Genomic DNA, 25,175 nt, shown 5'->3' with positions numbered 1-25,175 from the left:
CATTTGGAACCAGAAGCACTCAATCAGGCAGCAGAGACAAATAAAAAAGCAAATACTATACAGTACTGTGTTAAATGTAAGCTATTTTAAAAAAAGGGAAAGTTTAAAAAAAAGATTTGACAAGATAACAGTTTTTGTGCTTGTTTCATTTAAATTAAGATGGTCAAAAGCAGCATTTTTTCTTCTGTATAGTAAAGTTTAAAGCTGTATTAAATCAATGTTCAGTTGTAAACTTTTGAAAGAGCCATAACATTTTGTTCAGAGTTACGAACATTTCAGAGTTACGAACAGCCTCCATTCCCAAGGTGTTCGTAACTCTGAAGTTCTATTCTAATATACTGTCCCTGTGGTGGTGGTGGTGATTTTCCCACTTCTAATGGTAAATGACCCAAATTATGGGGCTTTCACAACTTCACTTGGGAGACAATGCTTCACTCTAATAAATCTCCCTGGACTCATCAATCTAGCCAAGTACTGCATCTCAGGTTTGTTTGTTTTTTGTTTTGTTTTGTTTAATTTTGGCATGTTCCATAGAAATGTAACATTCCAATAAAAATATAGAACTCCCAATACAATAATGATAGTGATAAATTAATGAATGAGTAGGGAAGGTCAATCAGGTCCACCACACAGCACAGAAGGGAAACTGAAGGCAATGCCTTTTAAATTGATAAAAGGTATTTTTAAAATAATTAACTTGTGGAACTTTCTATTGCAATGTATTCTTGAAACACATGGGTTAGGGCCCAGTGCTGCCACCTTAATACCCTTTGAGTAATATCTTACTATGTGAGTAGTCCCATTGATATCAGTGGGAGCTGCTGCACTTTTGAAAACCAGGTCACTAATCTAGATGCCTAAGTATGGATTTGGAAGGTTAACGTTTGTGACCATTTTTGAAAATCTTGGTCAGTGTATAACTTGAGACTCAGCATGTGCTTAAATGGATTTAGTAGGGTGTATAGGTAATAATAAGACCCCCAAATCCCTGACTGAGGTGAGAGCTCATTTCTGCAAGGACACTGGCCACCAAAGATGAAAGTGTTTGTTCACGCAGCTGCCAACTATACTGAGTTAGTGTCTGACTACCATGGGATGACAACAGGTGGTTGTTGGCTCAGGATAATCCCAGGTGGTTGTATACCTGGCCACACTGAATTTTCATAGGACACTGATAGTTCTGCTTTACTCTTAGTCTTCTAGTCAGCGCTGAGAGACCTGGTCTGGGGAAGGTATTTGGGAGGGAGGGGAGTTTACGTTGGAATATTCATAAGCCCCTAAAGTGAGTTAGGAGCACAACTTCATTGTCCAGATGGATGGCTGGTCCAAGATGAGCTCATCCTATGTTTTGGATTAATTGTGTAAGGTTGTAAATTTGTACCTCTGCAAGGGGTTCCCTATGGGCACTTTTTAAATCTAAACAAACAGAAAAGGATGAGAAGATTTTATTAAAAAAGAAAAGGTTCTGTATCGACAGTAGCCATGATAAAAATTACCTGAGCCATCTAATCTCATGCTGCAAGGTCCATGCTCATCATCAGGCAGGGCAGGTGCTGAGGCAGTTGGGAAAGGAAAGTATAATATTGTCCAGTTTGATCCATTTGGGAGGCTTTATTCCCTTCCCACTGAAACAAGAGGCATTGGCACAGGAACAGGATGCTGGAAGAGATGGAAAACTGCTCTGTTTCAGTGAGGCTCTTATTTTGTATTGGGTGTCTCCTGCACTAAAGAACTGCTCCAGTAGAAAAGGTGTTGGGGGAACTGGGAAGGAGGAAGCTATTTGTGTACATTGAACCAAACTCACCCTTGGTGTAGGTTCAACTTCTTTGACTTGGATAAGTTTTGCTCCTTGTGGCTGAAGCCTTACCTTATACTGGTTTGAAATCAGCCAAATATCCCTTCAGATCAGTCTGCCTTGATAACTCCTTAGAGTATCTTTATAAATGCTCAAGTGAATCACTCCTCTTCCTTCTGGCCTGCGTTCTAACTTTCCTCATTTTGAGACTGTGCTTCTCCAATCAACTCTTTGGGGTCTCCTACAGAGATCCGAATCAGTAGAGTGAAATTATATTTGTTCTTTCTTTGTTATTGTTTTTTTTTTAATCTAAAGTAAAAAAAAAAATCACTCATATTGAAATTGGACTGGACTTTGTGAACTGGAAAAATTTAACTCCAAGGGCTGTATATCCAGCAACTCTCAAGAACACTAAAATTCCTTATTAGAGTAGAGATGGAAGGGTATATCCCATTCTGCATTCTCTTTGTCCTAGTGTCTTCTCTTGCAGAAGAATTTTAGGTCAGTTTCAAATTGGCATTTATATAGTCTTGGAAAAATTTGATTTTTAATATAATTTTGATGGATAATATTGGTGTTTATTTTAAAGCATATTTAATGATTTTTACTGATTTAAATTGTTACAGTTGTGGAAAATTATGGCGGGGTCAGACAATAATATTTTAATGAGAGTTGATGCTGAGATTCAAACATTAATGCTTTCTACTCATTAAAACACAAACTGTCAAGATCACATGTCAAAACATACAGTGTAAATATCCTAAATCAAACTCTAATATATTCTCAAGCAGCATGTTTCTCACTTTGCCTATCTGTAACTTTTAATTATTATCACCTTGTCAATCGGTCCCTCAGCCCTCATCTAGGTTGCGCTGATCACCACACATCTTACCCTTGCCTTCCTTCTCCATGTACGACCATCCCATGTCTTTTCATGATGAAATCTTCCCATCTCTTTGGAGGTCAGCTGAGTGGTTGTTTCAGTTCCTGTGGGTACCACTCAGCGACAGGTGGCAGTCCATTGATTGTCAGTGAGCCTTGCTATATGCCCAGCACACCACATTTTACTATACCTGCTTTCAACAACGACAACCTGCATGCCTCTCTGCTGTCTGATCACTTCATTGGAGACTTGGTTGCGGATTGAAATCCCCAGAATTCTTCTTTCCATCGCCCTCTCCATGACAGACAGTTGCTGCTCCTCTAGCTTCATCAGCGCCCATGTTTTGCTGCCATACAACGTTGCCAGCAGTGCTGTTGAGTTGAAGAGGTTGGCGTGTGTTGCCTTTGATTTTTCCTTGGAAGACATCCTTGATAGAATTGAATGCACACTAACCAGCTTTCTTTCTCTGTGAGAGTTCACCTTCCTGATTGTGGCAAATGTTAATTTTTTTGGCCCAAATAGATGTATTGCTTGACTTCGTCCATTTGTTCTCCCTTGACTGTTATCTGGGCTTTTGGCAAGGCATCAGACAGCATAAATTTCGTTTTGGAGCCAGTTCATTTTCAGTCCGTCTTAGCTGTTTTTGTGTCGAGTTCTTGCAGCATTTTCTGTAATTTGATAGTATTTTTGGCAATCAGTACAATATTGTCCACAAATCTGAGATGGTTTAATTGCTATTCTTTGATGCTGATTCCATCCCTACAGTTCATCTGCCTCATTACCATTTTGAGGCAGGCTGTGAAAAGTTTTGATAAAACTGTGTCTCCTTGTTTCACACCTTTTTTAACTGGGATGCAAAGGGGAGTATCAAACAGAGTTATGTCTGTAGTACAGGCTGAATTTGCTGCCTTTAGTAGTTTAATGTAGTTTGTGTCAATGCCCTGCTTTGCAAGAGCTTTCAACATGGCATTGATCTCTATGCTGTCAAATGCTTTTTCATAGTCGACGAAGGCAATGCATAAAGGAAATAGCTAGTTTATAGTGAAAACATTGTCCATTGTGCTGAAATTCCTTTGAAAACCTGCCTGCTCTCTTGGCTGCTGCTCGTCCACACTCTGTGAGAGTCAGTTTGTTATTATTTTGGTGAACAGCTTGTAGACGTCTGAGAACAGGCATATTGGATGATACTTCTCTGGATCTTCATGATAGCCCTTCTTGTACATCAAAATGGTGTTGGGCTTCTTCCAGCTAGATGGTATCTTCTGCATTTCCAAGTAATGGCTAAACCTCTGAGCAAGGGTTTCCCAGAGGTCTTGCCATCCAGCTCTTATCATTTCAGTTATCAGTCCATCTTTTCCTGGGACTTTTCCTTCCTTCATTTGGTAAAATGCATGTCAAACTTTGCTGACAAGGACTAGGAGTACATGCTTATTGGCCTGTTGAAGTGTTACTGGCACATTTATCTGGCACACAAACAGTTCGGTGTAGCAATCTTTGTAGACGCTTCCATCTCTGTTCTGTCAATTATTGCTTTTCCAGCCTTGTTCTTCAGTGTCATTATTGTTGACCTGTATAGCATCAGTTTCCTTTTTCATTTTTTGAGGCTTCTGCGATCTTCAGCCATCTTTAAGAGCCTTTAATTTTGGTACTTCTCAAAGTCCTCCTTTAGTCTTCTTCTTATCAACTTGCAGAGGAGGAAGTACTCAAGTTTGTCACCATCATAAGTGGGCTTATGTACCAACTGTGGTAAGGTTGTGTGAAGAGACAGAGGTCAGGCCACTGACAGAAGTGAGGAGAGAGCAGTACAAACATAAGGTCAGTGAGGTGATTAGACCAGTCCATGGAGGCTTTTAAAATCAAAGAAGGAGTTTTGGAACTGGATCCTGAAATGCACATAGACCAGGTGAGTGTGTTCCATCCTCTATGGCCCTCATTCACCCTGTCCCCTCCACTCTCCTTTGCATGTCTTTGTAGTGGGGTGATGGTGATGCAGAAGGAGAAGTTTATAGCTACCCAGAATGGGAGCAAAGCAAGAATCCCAAGTGACAGCGCCTACTATACTGTCCGGTGGTATCAGGAGAAAAGTGCAGAAAGGCAGCTTCAGTTTGTAGCCACTTCCATAGGTGGGAATGCAGGAGAACTAGAAGAAAAGTTCAAAACCTGATACAACTTGATGTAGACAGCAACACTGACAACCTCAGCATAGGGATGGTTGAAGACACTGCAGTGTATTTCTGTACAGCTAGTAAAGCAAAATGAGAACTTTGTGCCTCACATTTGTGCAATAACCCACCAGTGCTGTTCACCCCATGTCCCTCACAACCCACACACCTCGGGCCCAGCCACACACAGAAATGGTGTGACGGGAGAAAGAGATGTCACTTAGCACTCAACAACAGTGAGAGGTACCTAGTCACCAGTCATGGAAGCCAAGCCCTTTAGTTAGCCAGAGGCAGAGCAGTGCAAGCTTCCTTTCCCCACACACATACCCTCACATGAATGTTCTGCTTAGTCGCTGCTCTGAGGGCACCACAGCTACAAGGAGAGTGTCATCTGCCAGGGAGTCAGTGTAGTCCAATGGACACATCTACCACTGACTTGCCCTATGACCTTGGGCAGGTCACTTACCCTCCCTGTGCCTCCGATTCCCCTTGTAAAACAGAACAAATGATGCTCACCTACCTTTGGAAAGTGCTTAGAGATGAAATCTGGTAAGTGTTCATTAGCAGTGACAGTAGGAGTAAATTTAGTCTATGGGACATTCAGTCTTTGGCCAACTAGTGAAAAGGACTCCACTTTATGGACACCTGTCCCATCTGGAACTGGGCTGAGAGCCAGCAAATGGTTTCACACAGTCTGACAGACTGTAATGATGTAAGTGACAACTGACATGGGTGCAGGTAGAAATTAGTGACTTAGAGGTGAAAGGTTCTGTAAACCTTTCTCAGTCTGTCTGCCCCCAAAGATCTTTGCCCCAGTATGTGCCTGCCTTGCATCACAGCCATCAGCAGCTCCTCCAAACACTACCACAGGGACATACCATTGGAACAGCTTTGCTATATTCCAGGAAATAAATAATGCCAAGAGTAATGTAACAGGGTCGCTTGCTTCTGAAGGGCTGGAGAAACTGGAGCTAGTCACCCCTGTCTACTGAATGAGCCACAACCAAGGAGATCGGATGATTTCCCTGTAAAGAGCAGAAGGACACTGCAGGGAACGGGGATGCTCAGGAAAGTTGTGGCAGAGACTGAGGAAAGGCTGCTGCAGGGAAAACTCTGAAATATGGGGAGTTGCCCCAGGCAGGGGTGAAAGTGGGCCGGTATGGCATACCGGTAAGAAGTCGGTAGTGTCCTGTATGCAGCCCCTTCTCTGTCGGCAGCCCTGCTGGTAGGGATCTTATCGGCAGGGCCGCCAATAGGGGAGGCAAAAGGGTCAATGTCGTTAAAGTGCTGCCACAGTGCCTTTTGTGTGTTGTGTGTTGTTCATTCTTATACCCCAGCCCCTTTTGCTGGAAAAATTCTTGCCGGATCATGGGGTCAAACTGTTCCGTGGTGTACGTGAGCTGCCAACTGTCCTTCAGGTGAATTGTAAATTTCTTGCTTACAGCTCCCGTGCTGGTAAATCTCTGATTAAGCAGTTAATAGTTTCTCAACATCTGTGCTCAGTCCTTTTGTTGTCTCTGAAGAGCTAGTCTGTGGGTGTTCCCCGGAACCATTTTAGTAACAATACAAGTAAAATCTCACAGTTTCATATGTAGTGTCGTTACTCACATAATAATAGTACAGTGATGTTCATTGGATTGAGTTTTCAAATGATATCTCACAAGGCATACTTTGTATAAAATATAATATAATCATATACAAGTGGTGAATATGGTATACAGGGTTTTACATGGGGTACATGATGTCACGCAAAGGTTGTCCCCTACAACCAGTCCTTCTATGAGCTCTTCACTGTGATGCTGGCAGACCAGGTTCCAGCTCAAGCCAACACCCATAGGCCTCAGTGAACACTTACAAATGCATAGCTGGAAACCAATCTGGCTCACCTGTGCATTAGAATTGCTAAAATAGGTATTAGATTTATAAGGATGTGTTTAGTGTTTAGACTTTATGAAATGGGGCTTGTATGATGCTGCATGTATTAATCTTACTTATAATATCTGTATCCCATGTTGTAAGATAATATTTAAGTGCTCTCTAACTATAAAATTGTTTCTAAAACTCTAAGCCCCTTGTGATACAGCATGGCCAGAGGGCAGCAGAAGAGTGTTTGTTTTTTTTTTTGGAAGCAAAAAAGAATTTTATTTGTGTAACACTTACAAAGAATCACCAGAAAGGATAAAGCAAAACTATGCAACAAAACAAAAGCAAACACAAGGTATAACACAGCAGCCTTCAGGAGGGAGAAGTGTTCAGGCTAGCCTGGGCCCAGAGCGGGGGGGCTTCCTCGACACTCGTGGTCTTCCACCCTCCTGAGTTACCTGGTGGCCTAGAGAGGGGGGGCTTCCTCGACACTCATGGTCTTCCACCCCCTCGAGTTACCTAGTGCCACGCCCAGTGTCACCGATTATTCTTCTCCTGAGAGTGCCCGACAAGCAGGAGAGTGTTAGAAGGGAGCCTTATTCCCTGTAGAGGGAAGAAAGTTTGCTATAAATTAATTAAAGCACCTGAAGCCAATTAAAGCACCTGAAGCCAGTCACATGATAAACCCCCCCCTGCTTCAATCAGACAAAAGGAGGAGTTGAAGCAGAGTGGATTGGTGTTGGAGCAGAGAGCAGTTTGGAGGAGTTGAAGCAGAGTGGATTTGTGTTGGAGTAGAGAGCAGTTTGGAGGGAAGCAGAGGACAGTTTGGAGAAGTGCTGTGGTGGGCTAAGAAGACTAAGACCCTACATAAAGGGACACCTGGTTTGTGCAGAGGGAGGGCAGGAAGCCCCACAAGCTGAAGACCAGGAGAGGGAAGTAGCCCAGGGGAAGGAACCACCAGTTCTAGTGGTTTACCGCCATCCCTAGGGCCCCTGGGCTGGGACCCGGAGTAGAGGGCGGACCCGGGTCCCTCCCTCTCCACTCCCCTCCTCTAGGACACTAGTGGGGCAGGTTAATACCCCAGTTCAGGGGCAAGAAACTGTGCTCTGAACCCCCACCCAAGAAGAGAAAGAGCGAGACCCATCATAGTAGTGCCGGCAGTTTGCCACACCCATACACTCAGGAAAGAAGCATTATCAAGTGTGAAATATTAGTTTACCACAACAGGTGAAACTCCTCTCCAACAAAAGAAGGCCTACAGGCACCTGACAAACCTCTGTGGAACATCAGTGAACAAAAGACTTTGTTGACTGCTTCCCTCTTGCTCATGAAGAGGGGGCGTGCACAAGCACTCATCCCATCACAGCTTGAATGACGCGGGAAGGGAATAAAAATCCATTTAGAGAAGGAATTGTTATCACTGTGCTTCCTGGAATTTGGAGAGGGCAATATTTCTAAGCATAAGCAAGGGATCTCCAAGCTGCTTAGCTTGAGTTAGTGCTAAAGGACACAGAATGTTTGCATAATACAGCAGCTTCTATTACCTTTTGGAACCTAAGACTGTAACTCATTTGTGCATGTATGTTTACCTGCTTTAATCTTGTAAATAACTTTCATTTCTTAGTTAATAAATCTTTGGTTAGTGAATATAAGATTGGCTACAAGTGTTGTCTTCAGTATAAAATCTAAAGTGCAATTGGTCTGGTTTAAGTGACTGGTCTTTTGGGACTGGGAGTAACCTGAATATTGTTGCGATTTTTGGTGTAAGGGACCATCTATCACAAAGGCAGGCTTGCCTGGGTGTCAAGATAAACTGGAGTGCCCAAGTGTGACTCCATGTTAATGGTATTATAGTGCTCAAGGAGTTCACAATTCTTACTTCAGCACCTCAGCATCCTGTGAAGAAAAAGAGATAAAACACATGATACAGAGACAGTGAAACACATGGCTCTGTGAAAAACGTCCAGAACCATGTACTGTAAACACAGGGATGGGGATTCACGTCTCAGCCAATGATTTACTTACTACCCTGAGACAAATGGCCATGTACCAAAGTATGTGCATCCCCATCTCTGCCTCACTGAGCAGGGACACTCCCTTGCATTGGGTTTTACACCGCTCTGCTCTGTAGGGCTGATTCCTCCTAAAATAGACGGGATCAGTTTGTGGTTTGTCTCCAGGCTCCTACACCCACAAATGCAGCAGCTATGCCAAAAGGGCCTCTGCATGTTCCTCCCCCTGCTCTTGAGACCAGTGATATGGATTCCCAGCAGAGAGACAGATCAGATGTGAGGCGATGTGCCAGTGTGACATAAATACAGGGGTGACTTCACAGTGACAGGCCTAAATGATCATCTGAGCAGGGAGAACAAGGACTGAATTGGGCACATGGCTCTGGTTCCCCTGCTTAGGGGCTTCTTAAACAAAGTCTACACCCTTAGCCCTAAGATAATTTAAAACCTTCCCATTCTGGTTCTATTTACTCAGTCCTCTGGGTACACATTGGCCCTGCAGGCCCCAACCCTTGTTCAGTATCTCTTTTTGCTTTGGTAGGGAGTTCCCAGACCTCCTCCCCAGAGCTGAGTCCCAGATCAATCACCACTCCCAGCCTGGCTGGACCTCAGACCTCTCCAAACTGCCTTGGTGCCTCCTAGCTGGGGGCAGGGGTGAAAGTAATATTAAATTCTTACCGGTACGGGGGCTGGCTCTGGCCCCCAGAAGGGGCAGGACCTCAGGAGGAAGGGGTGGGACTTGGGGGTCAGCCTCCACCAGCCAGCCCATCTACACTGCCTGGCCCCCACCGCCTAGGGCTCCGGCAGTGATTTAAAAGGGTCTGGGGCACCAGCTGCTGCTGCAGTAGTGACAGATTTAGCAGCAGGGGAGCTGTAAGGAAGAAATTTACAATTCACCTGAAGGACAGTTGGCAGCTCACGTACGCCATGGAACTGCCTGACCCCATGATCCAGCAAGAACTTTTACAGCACAAGGGGCTGGGGTATAAGAATGAACAACACACAACACACAGCTTACTTCTCCTCCCACATCTCCACTCATGGCAGCAAGATTGTTTGAAAGACAAAAAACCATCATTGAACTGGGGGGAGTGGACCTAACTGGAAGGCTTTCAAGGGAGCATGGACTGCTGAAAGTTTTTGAGTGAGAGATACCTTTTTGCTTTCAAATCTTATTTAACTTGGTAAAGCTTAGGAATTAGAGTGCAATTTTATCTCTTTTTTTCTTTTGTAACCAATTCTGACCTTTATGCCTTACCACTTGTAAATCACTTAAAATCTATTTTTCTCTAGTAAATAAAGTTGTTTTATTGTTTTGTCTAAACCAGTGTGTTTTAATTGATGAGCTGGGGAATCTCTACTCAGATTAGCAAGGACTGGTGCATAATCATTACCCTTTGATGGATTGACAAACTATTTATGAGCTTGTATAGTCCAGTAGGCCACTGGACGGTACAAGACACACATTTCTGGGTGCAAGGCTGGGGCTAGGGAATTTGTGGGTGTTGCCCTGTATGTAATCCATGAGTGGCTGGGAGAGTATTCATGTATTTAGCTGGGTGTGACTTTGTAGGCTAGTGGCTGTGTGTGAGCAGAGCCTGGAGGGGTTTGATGTTCACCAGCAAAGCAGTGTAAAAAGCACCCTGGGCTGGAGAGTTAAGGGGACACAGTAGTTCAACAGTGCAGCTTGTGTCCTGGGGAATATCACACTTGGTTTGAGTGATTATGAGCTAATACAATTTAAACTAAAAGGACGGATTAAGGGAAGCAGTTAGGGAAGTGTACTGAACTGAAGAACTCTGGATATAAATTTGAAGGATGCTTGGAATTACTTTAAATCAAAGTGGCAGAAGTTCTCTGAAGCCAGCATCCCAAGCAAGGGGAAAAATTCACAGGGAGTTGCAAACCAAACTGGATGAACAACTATTTCAAACAGGTTGTTAAGAGAAAGCATAAAGCCTACAATGAATGGAAGATGGGATGGATCTCAAGGACAGCTACATCTTGGAAGTCAGAAAGTTTAGGGGAAAAGAATTGCCCTAAGCCAAGCAGAACTGGAACTTGCATATGTAGCCCCCCTCCTGTTCACTGGCCCAGGATGAGGTTGTTCAAGATAGGGAAACCTGCCTTGCGGCTTTTTACACAACTTTAGGAAACTGGGCCTGAGGCTCCTCTGTGTGCTCTGTGTTGTGTGTCAGTGTGTGCTTGCTTCAGACCAGTGGTGTAAGTAAGCGGGTACGGTCAAGTACACCATACTATTAAGACATTTATTGCCAATACACTCTACTGGAAAGACAGATTTTCTGAACCGCAGGGCTCTCCTGGGAACTGCAGGGGGAAAAGGGGCAGAGTGTAGGGCCATGGAGATGGAACCCATCTCACCTGGTCTATGTGCATTTCAGGATCCAGTTCCAAAATTCCCTGCTTGATTTTAAACTCCTCCACGGACAGGTCTAATCACCTCACTGACCTTGTGTTTGTACTGCTCCCTCCTCACTTCTATCGTGCATTGACTTCACTGGGCTCCTTTCACCCATTTTCACTCTCTGCCTCTCTCTCTTTCTGGGAGCATGAAACTGGCTTTTATTTCCTAACACAGGTGAGTCTCTCTGAACCCGAGTTAATTTTAAAGACACAGACTGAGTGTCAGTAACACCTGCTAATGTTGATGCCTGCAGCAGAATTTGCACAAACACTCCTATTTACCCACCAGCACTCAAATGATGAGTAATCATTCTCCTGATACATGCAGCTCCTTCCAATAGTTCCCTTGCTCTGCTTTATTTCCAAAGAGCTCCCTATAATGTTCTCTTCACTGTTTGCCTGAAGTCTGAGCACCACTGAACTACAGGATCCATATCAGGCAATGCTAGACAGATGCCAATAAACACTGAAATCCCCACAGTGCCTCCCGGTCTCGAGAACTTCACAGCTGACTGTAGATTGTTCATCTAGCAATCTCCAAAATGCAGTTACACAATTGCAGGTAGGGAGGTGAAGGAAGATAATTTCTACAGGGAGGGGATGGAGAAACAGAAGGAAGTGAAATATCTAGGCAGGAAGATCTCAAGGAAAGCAAAGAAAGATATCTCAGTGGGAAAATTTGTTCAAATGTACTCAAAGAGAAGCCTGAGTGACAATGAATCAATATATAAAAAACTACTAACAAATTTAAAACTAATTTATTAAACAACTGTGTATTTCCATTTATGTTTTGACTGTATTTTTTTAAAGTATCCCTGGCTATCCAATGTGTTCCATAGATTCTGAGAAAACTGGAAACATTTCCATGGCACTGCTGATGAGCCACTGAGACTGTAATACACTCAGCATATGGTTCAGTCTTCCAAGAAAGGTAGTGAAGAATAACTTCTACTAACATGGGAAGCAAGCAAAATGAAATTACATGAGTTGGGATTCACCCAGGAGCTGGGGTTAACACCCCTGCAACTCTTGTAAAAAGTGCTGAAGAATTTTTTGTTACTATGAGTGCGGAGGAGATCAGTTTTATATTTCATCTGGAAGAATATACATCATTCATCATGAAGGTTTTCCCCCTCCTTAGGTCTTCAAAGGTGAAATCATAGCAGGGGGAGGGGCTCTGACCTCCTCATCACTTCCTGTCACCTTCATAAGAACCAAGAGGTAAAAAGAGAAGAATAAAATTCGCTGGTAAAAATATTGAGATTCCTGCTACTTCTGGTGCCTGGTAAGAACCTAGAAATCCTGCCCAAGCCCTACAAAAAACAGAGTCCATCCAGGTGCACAGGCAGAGCACAACTTCCCTAGAGATATGTACAAACTTCCCTCCTCACTGGATCTCAGAGCCTCCTGCCTGAGTCCAGCCTGAGTCCAAATGTCTACACAATGATTTTTTAGCCCTGCAGGCTGAGACCCGCAAGCCTAAGTCAGCTGGCCCTGGCCAGCTGCGGGTCTTTTATTGAAGTGTAGCTGCTGAGAGGCTAAAAGCATACCTGACTTCAAAGAATCAAAACCACAGAGGAATTGTTCATTTCCATGGGAAACAGACTTTTTTGCTGCTGAATGGAACAGACACTGGCATTTGAAGTGAAAGGCCTCTAGTGAAAATCTGTGTTGTGGTTCGCTTTGTGTTTGAAATAATAAACTGTGTCATGAGGAAAAGGCCTAAAAGAAACTGAGACATGGCATTAGACTTTCCTGACTGGGAAAAACAGGCCAGCATGCCTCCAGTTGCATACAAATATTGCAGTGTGCGATACCAGGGACGACCACTGGGGGTCAAGTATTAGAATGGCCTTCTCTCTCTGTGTCCCTCCTTGAGAATGTATGTGTGTGTGTCTTTGCATATGTGCATGCAACTGTTTTTACTATTGTAACGATCAAGTGACTGTATGAATCCTAGTTTATGTTAACTATGGGCAAGGTGCTCATAACACTTCCTAGTAAAGCTCCCTGTCACAGAAGCAGAATTGTTCACACTGACGCTTAAGTTTGATCTTGGCACTAGAATAATATATTTTTATTTTTTATTACAGAAGCACATATAGGCCTCAACCAAGATCAAGGCCTCACTGTGCCAAGCCCTGTACAACCCCATAATAAGAGTCTGGTACCTGTCTGAAAAGTTCAACATCTAAACAGAAAAGACAGACAAAGGGTTGGGGGAGAAACAGAGGCACAGATAGGGGGACTGTCCTCCTTGGCCTCCTTCTCCTCCCATGGCTGGGAATGGGCAGGAGCACTTGGCCCAAACTCCTCCACATCCCAGACTATCTTGTAGAGCTGGTAGAAAGGATACCATGAGAGGGAATAGGCATATAGCACATTCTCTACATGGTACAGTCTGGTGGGTTAGTCTGCAACTGGCATCCAATATCCTCTGTGGCTTCGAGAATGGGAATGGGATAATCCTTCCTGGTTCCCATCAGCTGGTGAATCTAATAAGATCAGACTTTCTATCACGGCAATTGCGGTGCTCCAGCTCCTAGCCAGGACACATCGGTGCTGAGGCCACCGCAGAAGCAGGGGAAAACTCCAGTGAGAACAAGAGTTAACAAAAACTTTTTGAGACATAATAGTTTTGGGTCTATTCTTATTATATCCACATCTTGGCTCTAGAGCTAACCATAGTGGTCTATTGGGGTGTGCAACTGTCTCTTCAAGGAAGCCCCATTACTTGAGACATTGAACACCGGGCCGGACAAAGCATTGCTCTATAGTCTGCAAGGGCCTTTCCCAGCTCTGGCTTTTCTGATTGGTTTGCTTCTTTTCTACCGTCTACTCAGTTTGTGATTTCACCAGGCAGTAATTTGCAGGAAGTAAATCATGGGTTCAGCACCAGGCAGCTGCTAGAAGAAACTAGGACTGATGGAGAATTTAGGTTTCAACAGGTGATGTCACTAACAAGGGCCATGTGGGCGGCTGCTTGTGGGGCTGTGCAAGATGTATCCGCGAGCAGAAAATCGGATGTGTTCTCTAACTGCCCATTTCCATTTGAAGTACTGGAATGCGTTACCTAGGGACGTGGTGGAATCTCCTTCCTTTGAGGTTTTTAAGGTCAGGCTTGAGAAAGCCTTGGCTGGGATGATTTAGTTGGTGTTGGTCCTGCTTTGAGAAGGAGGTTGGACTAGACGACCTCCTGAGATCCCTTCCAACCCTGATATTCTATGATTCTATTTGTCTTAGGCAGGGATTTTCAAACTGGGGGTCGAGACCCCTCAAGGGGTCGTGAGGTTATTACCTGGGGTGTCGTGAGCTGTCACCTGGCACCCGCAAACCCCGCTTTGTCTCCAGCTTTTATAATGGTGTCAAATATATTTAAAAATATTTTTAATTTATTAGAGGGGTTGCACTCAGAGGCTTGCAAAGTGAAAGGGGTCACCAGTACAAAAGTTTGAGAACCACTGGTGTTAGGTGACTCAAATGTTCCAAAGTTTAGGATCTCAAAGGTGAATACGGAAACCAGCTACAAATGTTTGTAAGGTCTGAACACCAAGGAGGGAGAGGAATTATTTTGGATGGCACACTGGGGACATAATTTGGAGGGAATGAGATTAAATTGGACAGAAGGGAAAAATTTAGTCTAATCAGGAAACATTTTCTCAGATTGAGGTCTTACAGGGCTGTGGAATAATGTACTCCAGGAAAATGGTGGAAGCCACATAATTTAAAAGTAGGAGTAGATAAAGTCCAATAAAATATACTGTTGCGAAAAATCCTGTTCTGTCTTGGGGTGGGATGAGCAAGATATGAATTTTCCCCAACTCTAATTTCTACGACTTTAGTTCGTGTCTTACAATGCACAGGATGGGCTGGAAAAAACAGCTGTGTTTTCCTGGATAGACTCCAAGTGGCTCATATTACGGCCATTGGGGTATTTTCTAAAGTTCTGGAAATAACAGTGCTTCGTTGTTTTCCATTTCTAGTTGTCACAGTAAAAAAAGCTTTTCTTTTACTGGTGTATCTTGGTGTCAGCAAAAGGTACGAGATATGACAGCTCCCTAATCTTTACCAGAGGACACATGCATTTGTTTGCTTCAGTTGAGATTTGATGAGATCTCAACACATTTCTCCTCCACCTCTCTGGAAAAGTCTCTCTCTCTCTCTCTCGTACAACACCCAAACAATTTGTCAGACACATAGGTATAATTCAATAGATATATTAATGGACAATCCTGCAGCCCTCCTCCTGTATTTATATTCCTGGCATATAGCTGATCATCAATTGAATGACTGAACATTTTTAAAAAGAACAATAAAGAATAAGGATGAAGAATAATAAGAGTGAGAAAAAAAGTAAATAGTACTATTCACACACAAAAACTCCTGCTTCCATACACCTAAGCATGCGGCTATTTATTTAACAACATGTATTCATCATAGCAACCCCCCAACCAGACTAAAGCTCTTCCGCTTGAATGTTCATTTATAGCAAATAAGTTGCAGAAAGATGGTTAAACCGAAGAGCCATTCAAAATATTGGATGAATGAATATTCATAAATACTGTTTTGTCTGCATTTGATGAGCTCATTCACAGAGATGGATAGGTAGATAGATAGATAGATTAGACAGATTAGATTAGATCGATCATTTTCATACCTATATAAATTCCTACCCCAAATGATTTCACAACAATCTGCAAACTCTGAATACAGGGAACATTCCCCCACTTCTGGACAGGAACCGGCCTGCCATTCTGGCCAGTACAGTACATGACATTAGCATAGGATGGGAAATCAAATTGAATACTTTATAGCAGGGGTGATTTTGAGAACACACAAAAACCTTTAACCTTGTTGGAATTCTCAGTCCAGGTCTGTTGGAGGCAAACACTGCAGTAGATAGAAGGCTCTGGGATCTTTAACTACCATTAATGCTCAGGTCTTAGTTTTAAAGGCTCATTGGGAAGACTGTAATATAGAGGTAAATATCTGAGACAAAGTGTCATTTCCTTCTTCCCTGACACACTTTTCAAAGACAACTGGCAGCAATGGGAGGGGTATTGCACTCCTCTCACTTCCTGTTGCCTTAGCACAGTGGTTCTCAAACTGTGGGTTGAGACCCCAAAGTGGGTCGCAACCTCATTTTAATGGGGTCACCAGGGTTGGTGTTAGACTTGCTGGGGCCCAGGGCCAAAGCCAAGGACTGAGCACCACTGTCTGGGGCCAAAGCCCAAGGGCTTCAGCCCTGGGCGGCAGGGCTCAGGTTACAGCCCCCTCTCCCCTGAGCTGAAGCCCTTGGGGTTTGACTTTGGCCCCCAGGGGTGGCGGGGATCAGGCTTCAGTCCCCCCTCCTGCAGTCTTGTAGTAATTTTTGTTATCAAAAGGGGGTTCGTGGTACAATGAAGTTTGATAACCCCTGTCTTAGCAAAATCCAAGTGCTATAAGAACGAATCCTGTAACATTTGTTGGTAGAAATGTTGAAAATTCTTCTCCTTCTGATGCCTGGGAATAACCCAGAACTCCCAACTCCGTACTGCGGCATGGCTGAGCACAGACAGGGGTGGTGTTGGGCAGAGGACCCTTTGGTGCCTGGCTAATGTATCTCTGCTCCTTTCCCCCTCGCTCAACAGGTGCTGGGGTTGGAGACCTCATCTCGTAGTGGCCAAGAGCAGCAATCCAGAAACCAGGGAAGGCTGTGACCATGAGCTGTTACTAGAACAACACTGCCTGCACAAACATGTTTGGTACCAGCAATCCCAGGAAGCAGTGGCAGATTAACCACTGGGCTGACGGGGTCTATGCCCAGGAGCTCCGTGCCCCAGCCCTGCTCCCCAGCATGTTTCGGGCCCAGCAGCAGGACAGAGCAGCTTTTCCCCTGCACTCTGGGTCCAGCCTCAGCAGCTGGAGGCCACCTCCTGGGTTCTAGTGTTGGCCTGTTTCCTCTACAGCTCTACAGACAATCCAGGAAGTTTTTGGAAAGTGTAGGGGACAATTTCCTGGTGCAAGTGCTGGAGGAACCAACTAGGGGCAGAGCTCTTCTTGACCTGCTGCTCACAAACCAGGAAGAATTAGTAGGGGAAGCTAAAATGGATGGGAACCTGGGAGGCAGTGACCATGAGATGGTCGAGTTCAGGATCCTGATACAGGTAAGAAAGGAGAGCAGCAGAATACGGACCCTGGACTTCAGAAAAGCAGACTTTGACTCCCTCAGGGAACTGATGGGCAGGATCCCCTGGGAGAATAACATGAGGGGGAAAGGAGTCCAGGAGAGCTGGCTGTATTTTAAAGAATCCTTATTGAGGTTACAGGGACAAACCATCCTGATGTGTAGAAAGCATAATAAATATGGCAGGCGACCAGCTTGGCTTAACAGTGAAATCCTTGCTGATCTTAAACACAAAAAAGCAGCTTACAAGAAGTGGAAGATTGGACAAATGACCAGGGAAGAGTATAAAAATATTGCTCGGACATGCATGAATGAAATCAGGAAGGCCAAATCACACCTGGAGTTGCAGCTAGTAAGAGATGTTAAGAGTAACAAGAAGGGTTTCTTCCGGTATGTTAGCAAAAAGAAGAAAGTCAAGGAAAGTGTGGGCCCCTTACTGAATGAGGGAGGCAACCTAGTGACAGGGGATGTGGAAAAAGCTAATGTACTCAATGCTTTTTTTGCCTCTGTCTTCACGAACAAGGTCAGCTCCCAGAGTACTGCACTGGGCAGCACAGCAATGGGGAGGAGGTGACCAGCCCACTGTGGAGAAAGAAGTGGTTCGGGACTATTTAGAAAAGCTGGACGAGCACAAGTCCATGGGACCGGATGCGCTGCATCCGAGAGTGCTAAAGGAGTTGGCAGATGTGATTGCAGAGCCATTGGCCATTATCTTTGAAAACTCATGGCGATCGGGGGAAGTCCCGGATGACTGGAGAAAGGCTAATGTAGTGCCCATCTTTAAAAAAGGGAAGAAGGAGGATCCTGGGAACTACAGGCCAGTCAGCCTCACCTCAGTCCCTGGAAAAATCATGGAGCAGGTCCTCAAGGAATCTATTCTGAAGCACTTAGAGGAGAGGAAAGTGATCAGGAACAGTCAGCATGGATTCACCAAGGGTAAGTCATGCCTGACTAATCTAATTGCCTTCTATGATGAGATAACTGGATCTGTGGATGAGGGGAAAGCGGTGGACGTGTTCTTCCTTGACTTTAGCAAAGCTTTTGGCATGGTCTCCCACAGTATTCTTGCCAGCAAGTTAAAGAAGTATGGGCTGGATGAATGGACTATAAGGTGGATAGAAAATTGGCTAGATTGTCGGGCTCAACGGGTAGTGATCAATGGCTCCATGTCTAGTTGGCAGCCGGTATCAAGTGGAGTGCCCCAAGGGTCGGTCCTGGGGCTGGTTTTGTTCAATATCTTCATAAATGATCTGGAGGATGGTGTGGATTGCACCCTCAGCAAGTTTGCAGATGACACTAAACTGGGAGGAGAGGTAGATACGCTGGAGGGTAGGGATAGGATACAGAGGGACCTAGACAAATTAGAGGCTTGGGCCAAAAGAAATCTGATGAGGTTCAACAAGGACAAGTGCAGAGTCCTGCACTTGGGATGGAAGAATCCCATGCACCGCTACAGACTAGGGACCGAATGGCTCGGCAGCAGTTCTGCAGAAAAGGACCTAGGGGTGACGGTGGACGAGAAGCTGGATATGAGTCAACAGTTTGCCCTTATTGCCAAGAAGGCCAATGGCATTTTGGGATTTATATGTAGGGGCATTGCCAGCAGATCGAGGGACGTGATCGTTCCCCTCTATTTGACATTGGTGAGGCCTCATGTGGAGTACTATGTCCGGTTTTGGGCCCCACACTGCAAGAAGGATGTGGAAAAATTGGAAAGAGTCCAGCGGAGGGCAACAAAAATGATTAGGGGACTGGAACACATGACTTATGAGGAGAGGCTGAGGGAACTGGGATTGTTTAGTCTGCGGAAGAGAAGAATGAGGGGGGATTTGATAGCTGCTTTCAACTACCTGAAAGGGGGTTCCAAAGAGGATGGATCTAGACTGTTCTCAGTGGTAGCAGATCACAGAACAAGAAGTAACGGTCTCAAGTTGCAGTGGGGGAGGTTTAGGTTGGATATTAGGAAAAACTTTTTCACTAGGAGGGTGGTGAAACACTGGAATGCGTTACCTAGGGAGGTGGTGGAATCTCCTTCCTTAGATATTTTTAAGGTCAGGCTTGACAAAGCCCTGGCTGGGATGATTTAGTCGGGGACTGGTCCTGCTTTGAGCAGGGGGTTGGACTAGATGACCTCCTGAGGTCCCTTCCAACCCTGATATTCTATGATTCTATGAATGCTGCCTGGGCCCATGGTGGTCGGAGGGGAGAAAGAGCTTCTCCGATCTTGGGGCCACAGTGGAGAGAGTGAGAGAGATGCTGACTAATCAACCTGTACCTGAGATCACAGACTTATGGCCTTCATAACTATGAACAACAGCAGCATTGGCAGTGACACTAGCTATGGAGTCGCATCTAGGCACACAGATACCCCTGAGATTGGTGCTAGACCGAGAGTAACAACTAACAGGGGCATCAGTCCTCCTGCATAAACTGTTCAGGACCTGGGGACAGAAATAATATTAATATTTAACAAATAATTGCTCCTCCACAAACCTGCGTCTCCACTCCATGTACAGTATTGTGCAAAGAGGTTAGTTATGGGGGAGTTAACATCTTCCTTTAAGCACTGACAGCTCTCACAGATAGTCCACTCTCTCTTTGCCTGTGCTGCTGGAATTTAACTAACTCCCCATTGCCTACAGTGCGTTGAATTCCCGGGAAAGGAGAAGAAGATAGTAGCTAGACTATCAGAATGGTCTAATGTTAGCCTTCCCCACTCTGGCCACTTGAGGGCAGTGTAGAGCTAACAAACCAAAGCATCCAAGAGCAAAACCAGAAAAAGAGTCAACAATCTTCCTGACTTGAGTCTATAGCTTCACCCCTGTAACATACAGCCAATTATCAAGTGTGGAGGAGAATATCTGAACACAGGAGAGATGGGGAGAGTCAGAGGGGAGGGTGTCCTTGTCTGAGAGTTTGCAGATGCAAAGATTATTTAAAGCACCAACATTTCTGTGGTGTCACCCATCTTCCTGACAGATCCTAAAGCATGCTGCATTCTAACAGTAGGAAATTCTCACCCACCACTGAAATGTAGCCAAGACAGGGATGGAATATGGCAGCTGTCCTTTGCCAGTACTGCTATAGTGTCATGTGACTTTTCCCTTTGGAACTGCCAGGGGGATCTAGAGAGGCAGAAAGAGATCAAGATTTGGCCAGGACACTGACTGAGCAGGAAACAGACATATCCCAGAATGCTCACTGTCAGGATCACAAAACTCTAATGTAAAAATATTTTCACTGATCAATGTGAAGCAGCAACAGGCTTTGTGTAGAGGGAGAGGGGTCTAAGTCACACATTTTGCATCAGAATGTCTAACCACCACAATTCCGACGTGTGCAGATCTGGGCTTGGAATTTTATCCATAATGGAATGAGAAGCAGTTGCACACTTCAGATCCACATCTGGACCCTGCTTTACTACCTCTCATATTTGCACTGCCTCATGATCATCAGTTCTGCTCCCTTTTGTGGTTTTACAGAGCTCCGCCTGCTAAAGGCACACAGAACTTTGTTCAATGGAAATGATCACTCTGGCTTGTCTTTGCTGCAGACGCAATGTGGAGGGCATTGTGTGTCTTCCTTGGCTTCCAGCTGCTGGCAGGTAAGAAACTGTCTTTGATAAATGTTTTGACTCCAGGATGGTACAGCTTTACTTTAGCGTCTGAGATGAGAAGCAGAATGTGGGGAGGAGGGTGTTTGCTGTAGATGATGGAAGCTTCACAGGAGAATGCTCCAATACCAAACTGACAAGAACGGGTGAAGGGACAAAGGGAGGAAACCTTTGCTAGATGAATGGCGGAAGCAGGGAGGAATACGGAGGAGCTGCTTCCAGATGGCAGGAACTGGGCAGGAGTGGGCTTATGTACTGACTGTGGTAAGGTTGTGGGAAGAGACTGAGGTCAGGCCATTGATAGAAGTGAGGAGAGAGCAATACAAACATAAGGTCAGTGAGGGGATTAGACCTCACTCTCCATGGAGGCATTGGAAATCAAAGGAGGAGTTTTGGAACTGGATCCTGAAATACACAGAGACCAGGTGAGGTGTGTTCCACCCTCCATAGCCCTCATTCACCCTGTCCCCTCCACTCTCCTTTGCAGATCTTTGCAGTGGGGTGACAGTGACACAGAAGGAGAAGTTTATAGCCATCCAGAATGGGAGCAAGGGAAGTATCCCATGTGAACATGATGACAGCTCTTACAGTACTGTCCTGTGGTATCAGCAGAAGGCTACAGAAAGGCAGCTGCAGTTAGTAGCCATCTCCGTAGGTGTGGATTCATCAGACATGGAAAAAGAGTTCAAAAACAGATACAGTGTGACACGGCTGGCAACGCTGAACTCCTCCCTGACAATCAACCCGGGGATGGTTGAAGACACTGCAGTGTATTTCTGTGCAGCTAGTAAAGCACAGTGAGAGCTTCGTGCCTCACAGCTGTTCAATAACCTGCCAGTGCTGCTCATCCCTTGCAACCGACACACCTCAGGCCCAGCCACACACAAAAATGGTGTGACAGGGGACAGAGATGTCACTTAGCACTTAACAACGGTGAGGGGTACCTAGTCACTAGCCGTGGAAGTCAAGCCCTTTAGTTAGCCAGAGGCAGAGCAGTGCAAGCTTCCTTTCCCCACACACATACCCCCTCATGAACGTGCTGCTTAGTCGCTGGTCTGAGGGCACCACAGCTACAAGGGAGAGTGTCATTTGCCAGGGTGGTCAGTCCAATGGACAGGGACTCCAGACACCGGAGCTCTGCTCCCACATCTACCACTGACTTGCCCCATGACCTTTGGCAGGTCACTTACCCTCCCTGTGCCTCCGATTCCCCTTGTAAAACAGAACAAATGATGCTCACCTGCCTTTGGAAAGTGCTTGGAGATGAAATTTGATAAGTGTTCAATAGCAGTGACAGTAGGACTAAATTCAGTCTATGGGACATACAGTCTTTGGCCAACTAAAGAAAGAGACTCTGCTTTATGGATACCTGTTGCAGCTGGAACTGGGCTGAGAGCCAGCAAATGGTTTCACACAGTCTGACAGACTTTAATGACTTAAGTGATGACTGAGTTGGGACTGTTGTTAAGTGCTGTGGAATGTTGTTACTGCCAGTGGTGAGCTGGAGCCGGTTCGCACCGGTTCATGCGAACCGGTTATTCAATTTTGAAGCAGTTTTAGAACCGGTTGTTAACCCACTTCCCTGCAGGGGGCGCTGAGGCTTTGATGGGCCCCGGCTGGGAAGTGATGTAATTCCTCCTCCGGCCGCCAGGGGCGCTGCGCTGCGGGAGCCATGTGGGCTGCCGCCTGGCCCTGAATACGAGCCCTGATGCTGCTACTGTTCCCCCGAATCCTGGCCCTGGGGCTCCCGCTGCTGCCTGGTGGGTCCCCGGCTGCTCTGCTGGGCCTGGGCTGCGTCCTGCTGCTCGGGCTGCTCCGAGCCACTCTCCCCGTGACTACCCACCACCCTGCCCGCAGCCAGCCCCTGTCTCCAGCCACCCGCGCACCCTCTGCCCTGCCTCCAGCCACCCCCTGCCCACAGCCAGCCCCTGCCGCACCCCCTGCCCTGCCCGCAGCCACCCCCTATCTGCAGCCACCCCTGCACCCCCTGCCTGCAACCAGCCCCCGTCTCTAGCCACCCCCGTGCCCCCTACCTGCCGCCACCCCCGCCGCACCCCCTGCCCGCAGCCACCCCCTATCTGCAGCCACCCCTGCACCCCCTGCCTGCAACCAGCCCCCGTCTCTAGCCACCCCCGTGCCCCCTACCTGCCGCCACCCCCGCCGCACCCCCTGCCCGCAGCCACCCCCTATCTGCAGCCACCCCTGCACACCCTGCCTGCAACCAGCCCCCGTCTCTAGCCACCCCCGTGCCCCCTACCTGCCACCACCCCCTGCCGCACCCCCTGCCCGCAGCCAGCCCCCATCTCCAGCCACCCCCTGCCCTACCTCCAGCCACCCCCGCACCATCTGCCCACAGCCAGCCCCTGCCGCACCTCCTGCCCTGCCCGCAGCCAGCCCCCATATCCAGCCACCCCCTGCCCTGCCTCCAGCCACCCCCGCATCGTCTACCCGCAGCCAGCCCCTGCCACACCTCCTGCCCTGCCCGCAGCCAGCCCCTGTCTCCAGCCACCGCCGCACCCTCTGCCCGCAGCCAGCCCCACACCCCCTTGCCTCCAGCCACCCCCGCACCCCGTGCCTGCAGCCAGCCCCTGTCTCCAGCCACCCCCTGCCCTGCCTGCAGCCAGCCCCTGCCACACCCCCTGCCCTGCCTGCAGTCAGCCTCTGCCGCACCCCCGGCACCCCCTGCCCGCAGCCAGCCCCTGTCTCCAGCCACCCCAGCACCCCCTGCCCTGCCTGCAGCCAGCCCCTGGCGCACCCCCTGCCCTGCCCGCACCATCCCCTGCCACACCCCGTGCCTGCAGCTAGCCTCTGTCTCCAGCCACCCCTGCACCTCCTGCCTGCAGCCAGCCCCTGCTGCACCCCCTGCCCTGCCCACAGCCAGCCCCTGTCTCCAGCTTCTGCCGCACCCCCTGCCCTGCCCGCAGCCAGCCCCTACCTCCAGTCAGCCCCTGCCCTGTCTCCAGCCAGCCCCATACCCCCTTGCCTCCAGCCAACCCCGCACCCTCCTGTCTCCAGCCAGCTCCGCACCCCCTGCCCTGCCCGCAGTCAGCCCTGCACCTCCTGCCTCCAGCTAGCCCTGCCCCACACCCCTGTCTGCAGCTGGCTCCACATCCACTGGTGCCCTGCAGTTCCCAGGGCAGTAACCCTGCACACCTGCTTCAATGAGGGGGGCAGGGAGCAGCTGAGACCCACACATGTGCACACCCTGGGGTGACCAGACAGCAAGTGTGAAAAATCAGGACACGAGATGGGGGGTAATAGGAGCCTATATAAGAAAAAGACCCCAGAATCGGGACTGTCCCTATAAAATCGGGACATCTGGTCACCCAAGCACACCCCCAGGGAAACAGAGCTCATTTCTAGTTCAGGCCCATCTTTTTAAAAAAGAACTTTAGGCAGGGTTAACATACACCCGTATTTTCCCAGATGGGTCAGGCTTTTTGATTCTTAAATCACCGTCTGGGAGGAATTTTAAAAATTCCTCCTGGGGAAATAGGGACTTATGGTAACCCTGTTGGTACAAAAAATACATACTGGGGCACATCCCTTACATCAGAACTTTTTATAGGGAACCGGTTGATAGGATTTTGGCAGCTCATCACTGGTTACTGCTGCTGTGTTATTAGTTCTTGGAGCTCTGATGTCAGCTGCACTACCAGACAGTGGAGCATGTTGATTCAGCAGACCCTGATGTTACTCATGAAGAAAGACCACAGGCTTTGTTTGGTGGCAAAGGCACTCGGCCACATTTATTGTTGATACTCGTGCCCCATAGGAGCTACAGGTACACTAACACTTGTATGCCCATGACAATGGTATCATCTCCTTCAGCACACCAGGACAATGTCCCCTTGGCTGGACAAAGGTGCCCCTGCTATAACTTCTCCTTTCATACATTGATACAAGCAAGCTATGTATTACACTTCTGATCCTTTTTGTACCTGCTAGTTCAAACAAAACATCCTTATCCATTATCCTGTCATCCCATGTCTTAAGAATGTGTTTAAATATTTACTTGAGAACTCTGGGTTTTCTTGTACCATCCTCTCCAGTCAGGAGAGGTTAGCCTTTCCTTACTTACTTGGCTTAGCTTACTTAGTTAGCCAATGTTGTTATTTTGCCAAGGCCAGGCCTGCTCTGGTTCACCACCTTTAGATCATACTGTTAGTTATGCCTATGGCTCCAACAAGGCCTCCAACAGGGCAGGTAGGAACTGGTGAGCTAGAGGAAAGGTTCTGTAAACCATTCTCAGCATCT

At 46.7% G+C, this 25,175-nt stretch overlaps 1 protein-coding gene across 1 annotated transcript; it reads left to right on the top strand.

Annotated features, from left to right (window-relative positions):
* Nucleotides 1-20,114: 20,114 nt before the first annotated feature.
* LOC114021505 (T cell receptor beta variable 11-2) lies at nt 20,115-21,719 on the top strand. Its single transcript, XM_027830875.3, has 2 exons — nt 20,115-20,909; nt 21,406-21,719. Exons 1-2 carry the CDS (start codon nt 20,864-20,866, stop codon nt 21,717-21,719), a joined length of 360 nt encoding a protein of 119 aa, XP_027686676.2. The 5' UTR covers nt 20,115-20,863.
* Nucleotides 21,720-25,175: the final 3,456 nt, after the last annotated feature.

This window comes from Chelonia mydas, chromosome 1 (genome assembly GCF_015237465.2).
Source record: "Chelonia mydas isolate rCheMyd1 chromosome 1, rCheMyd1.pri.v2, whole genome shotgun sequence".
NCBI classification, from domain to species: Eukaryota; Metazoa; Chordata; order Testudines; family Cheloniidae; genus Chelonia; species Chelonia mydas.
The sequence above is the reverse complement of the archived record's forward strand: the minus strand, read 5'-3'. Positions and strand labels throughout refer to the sequence as shown.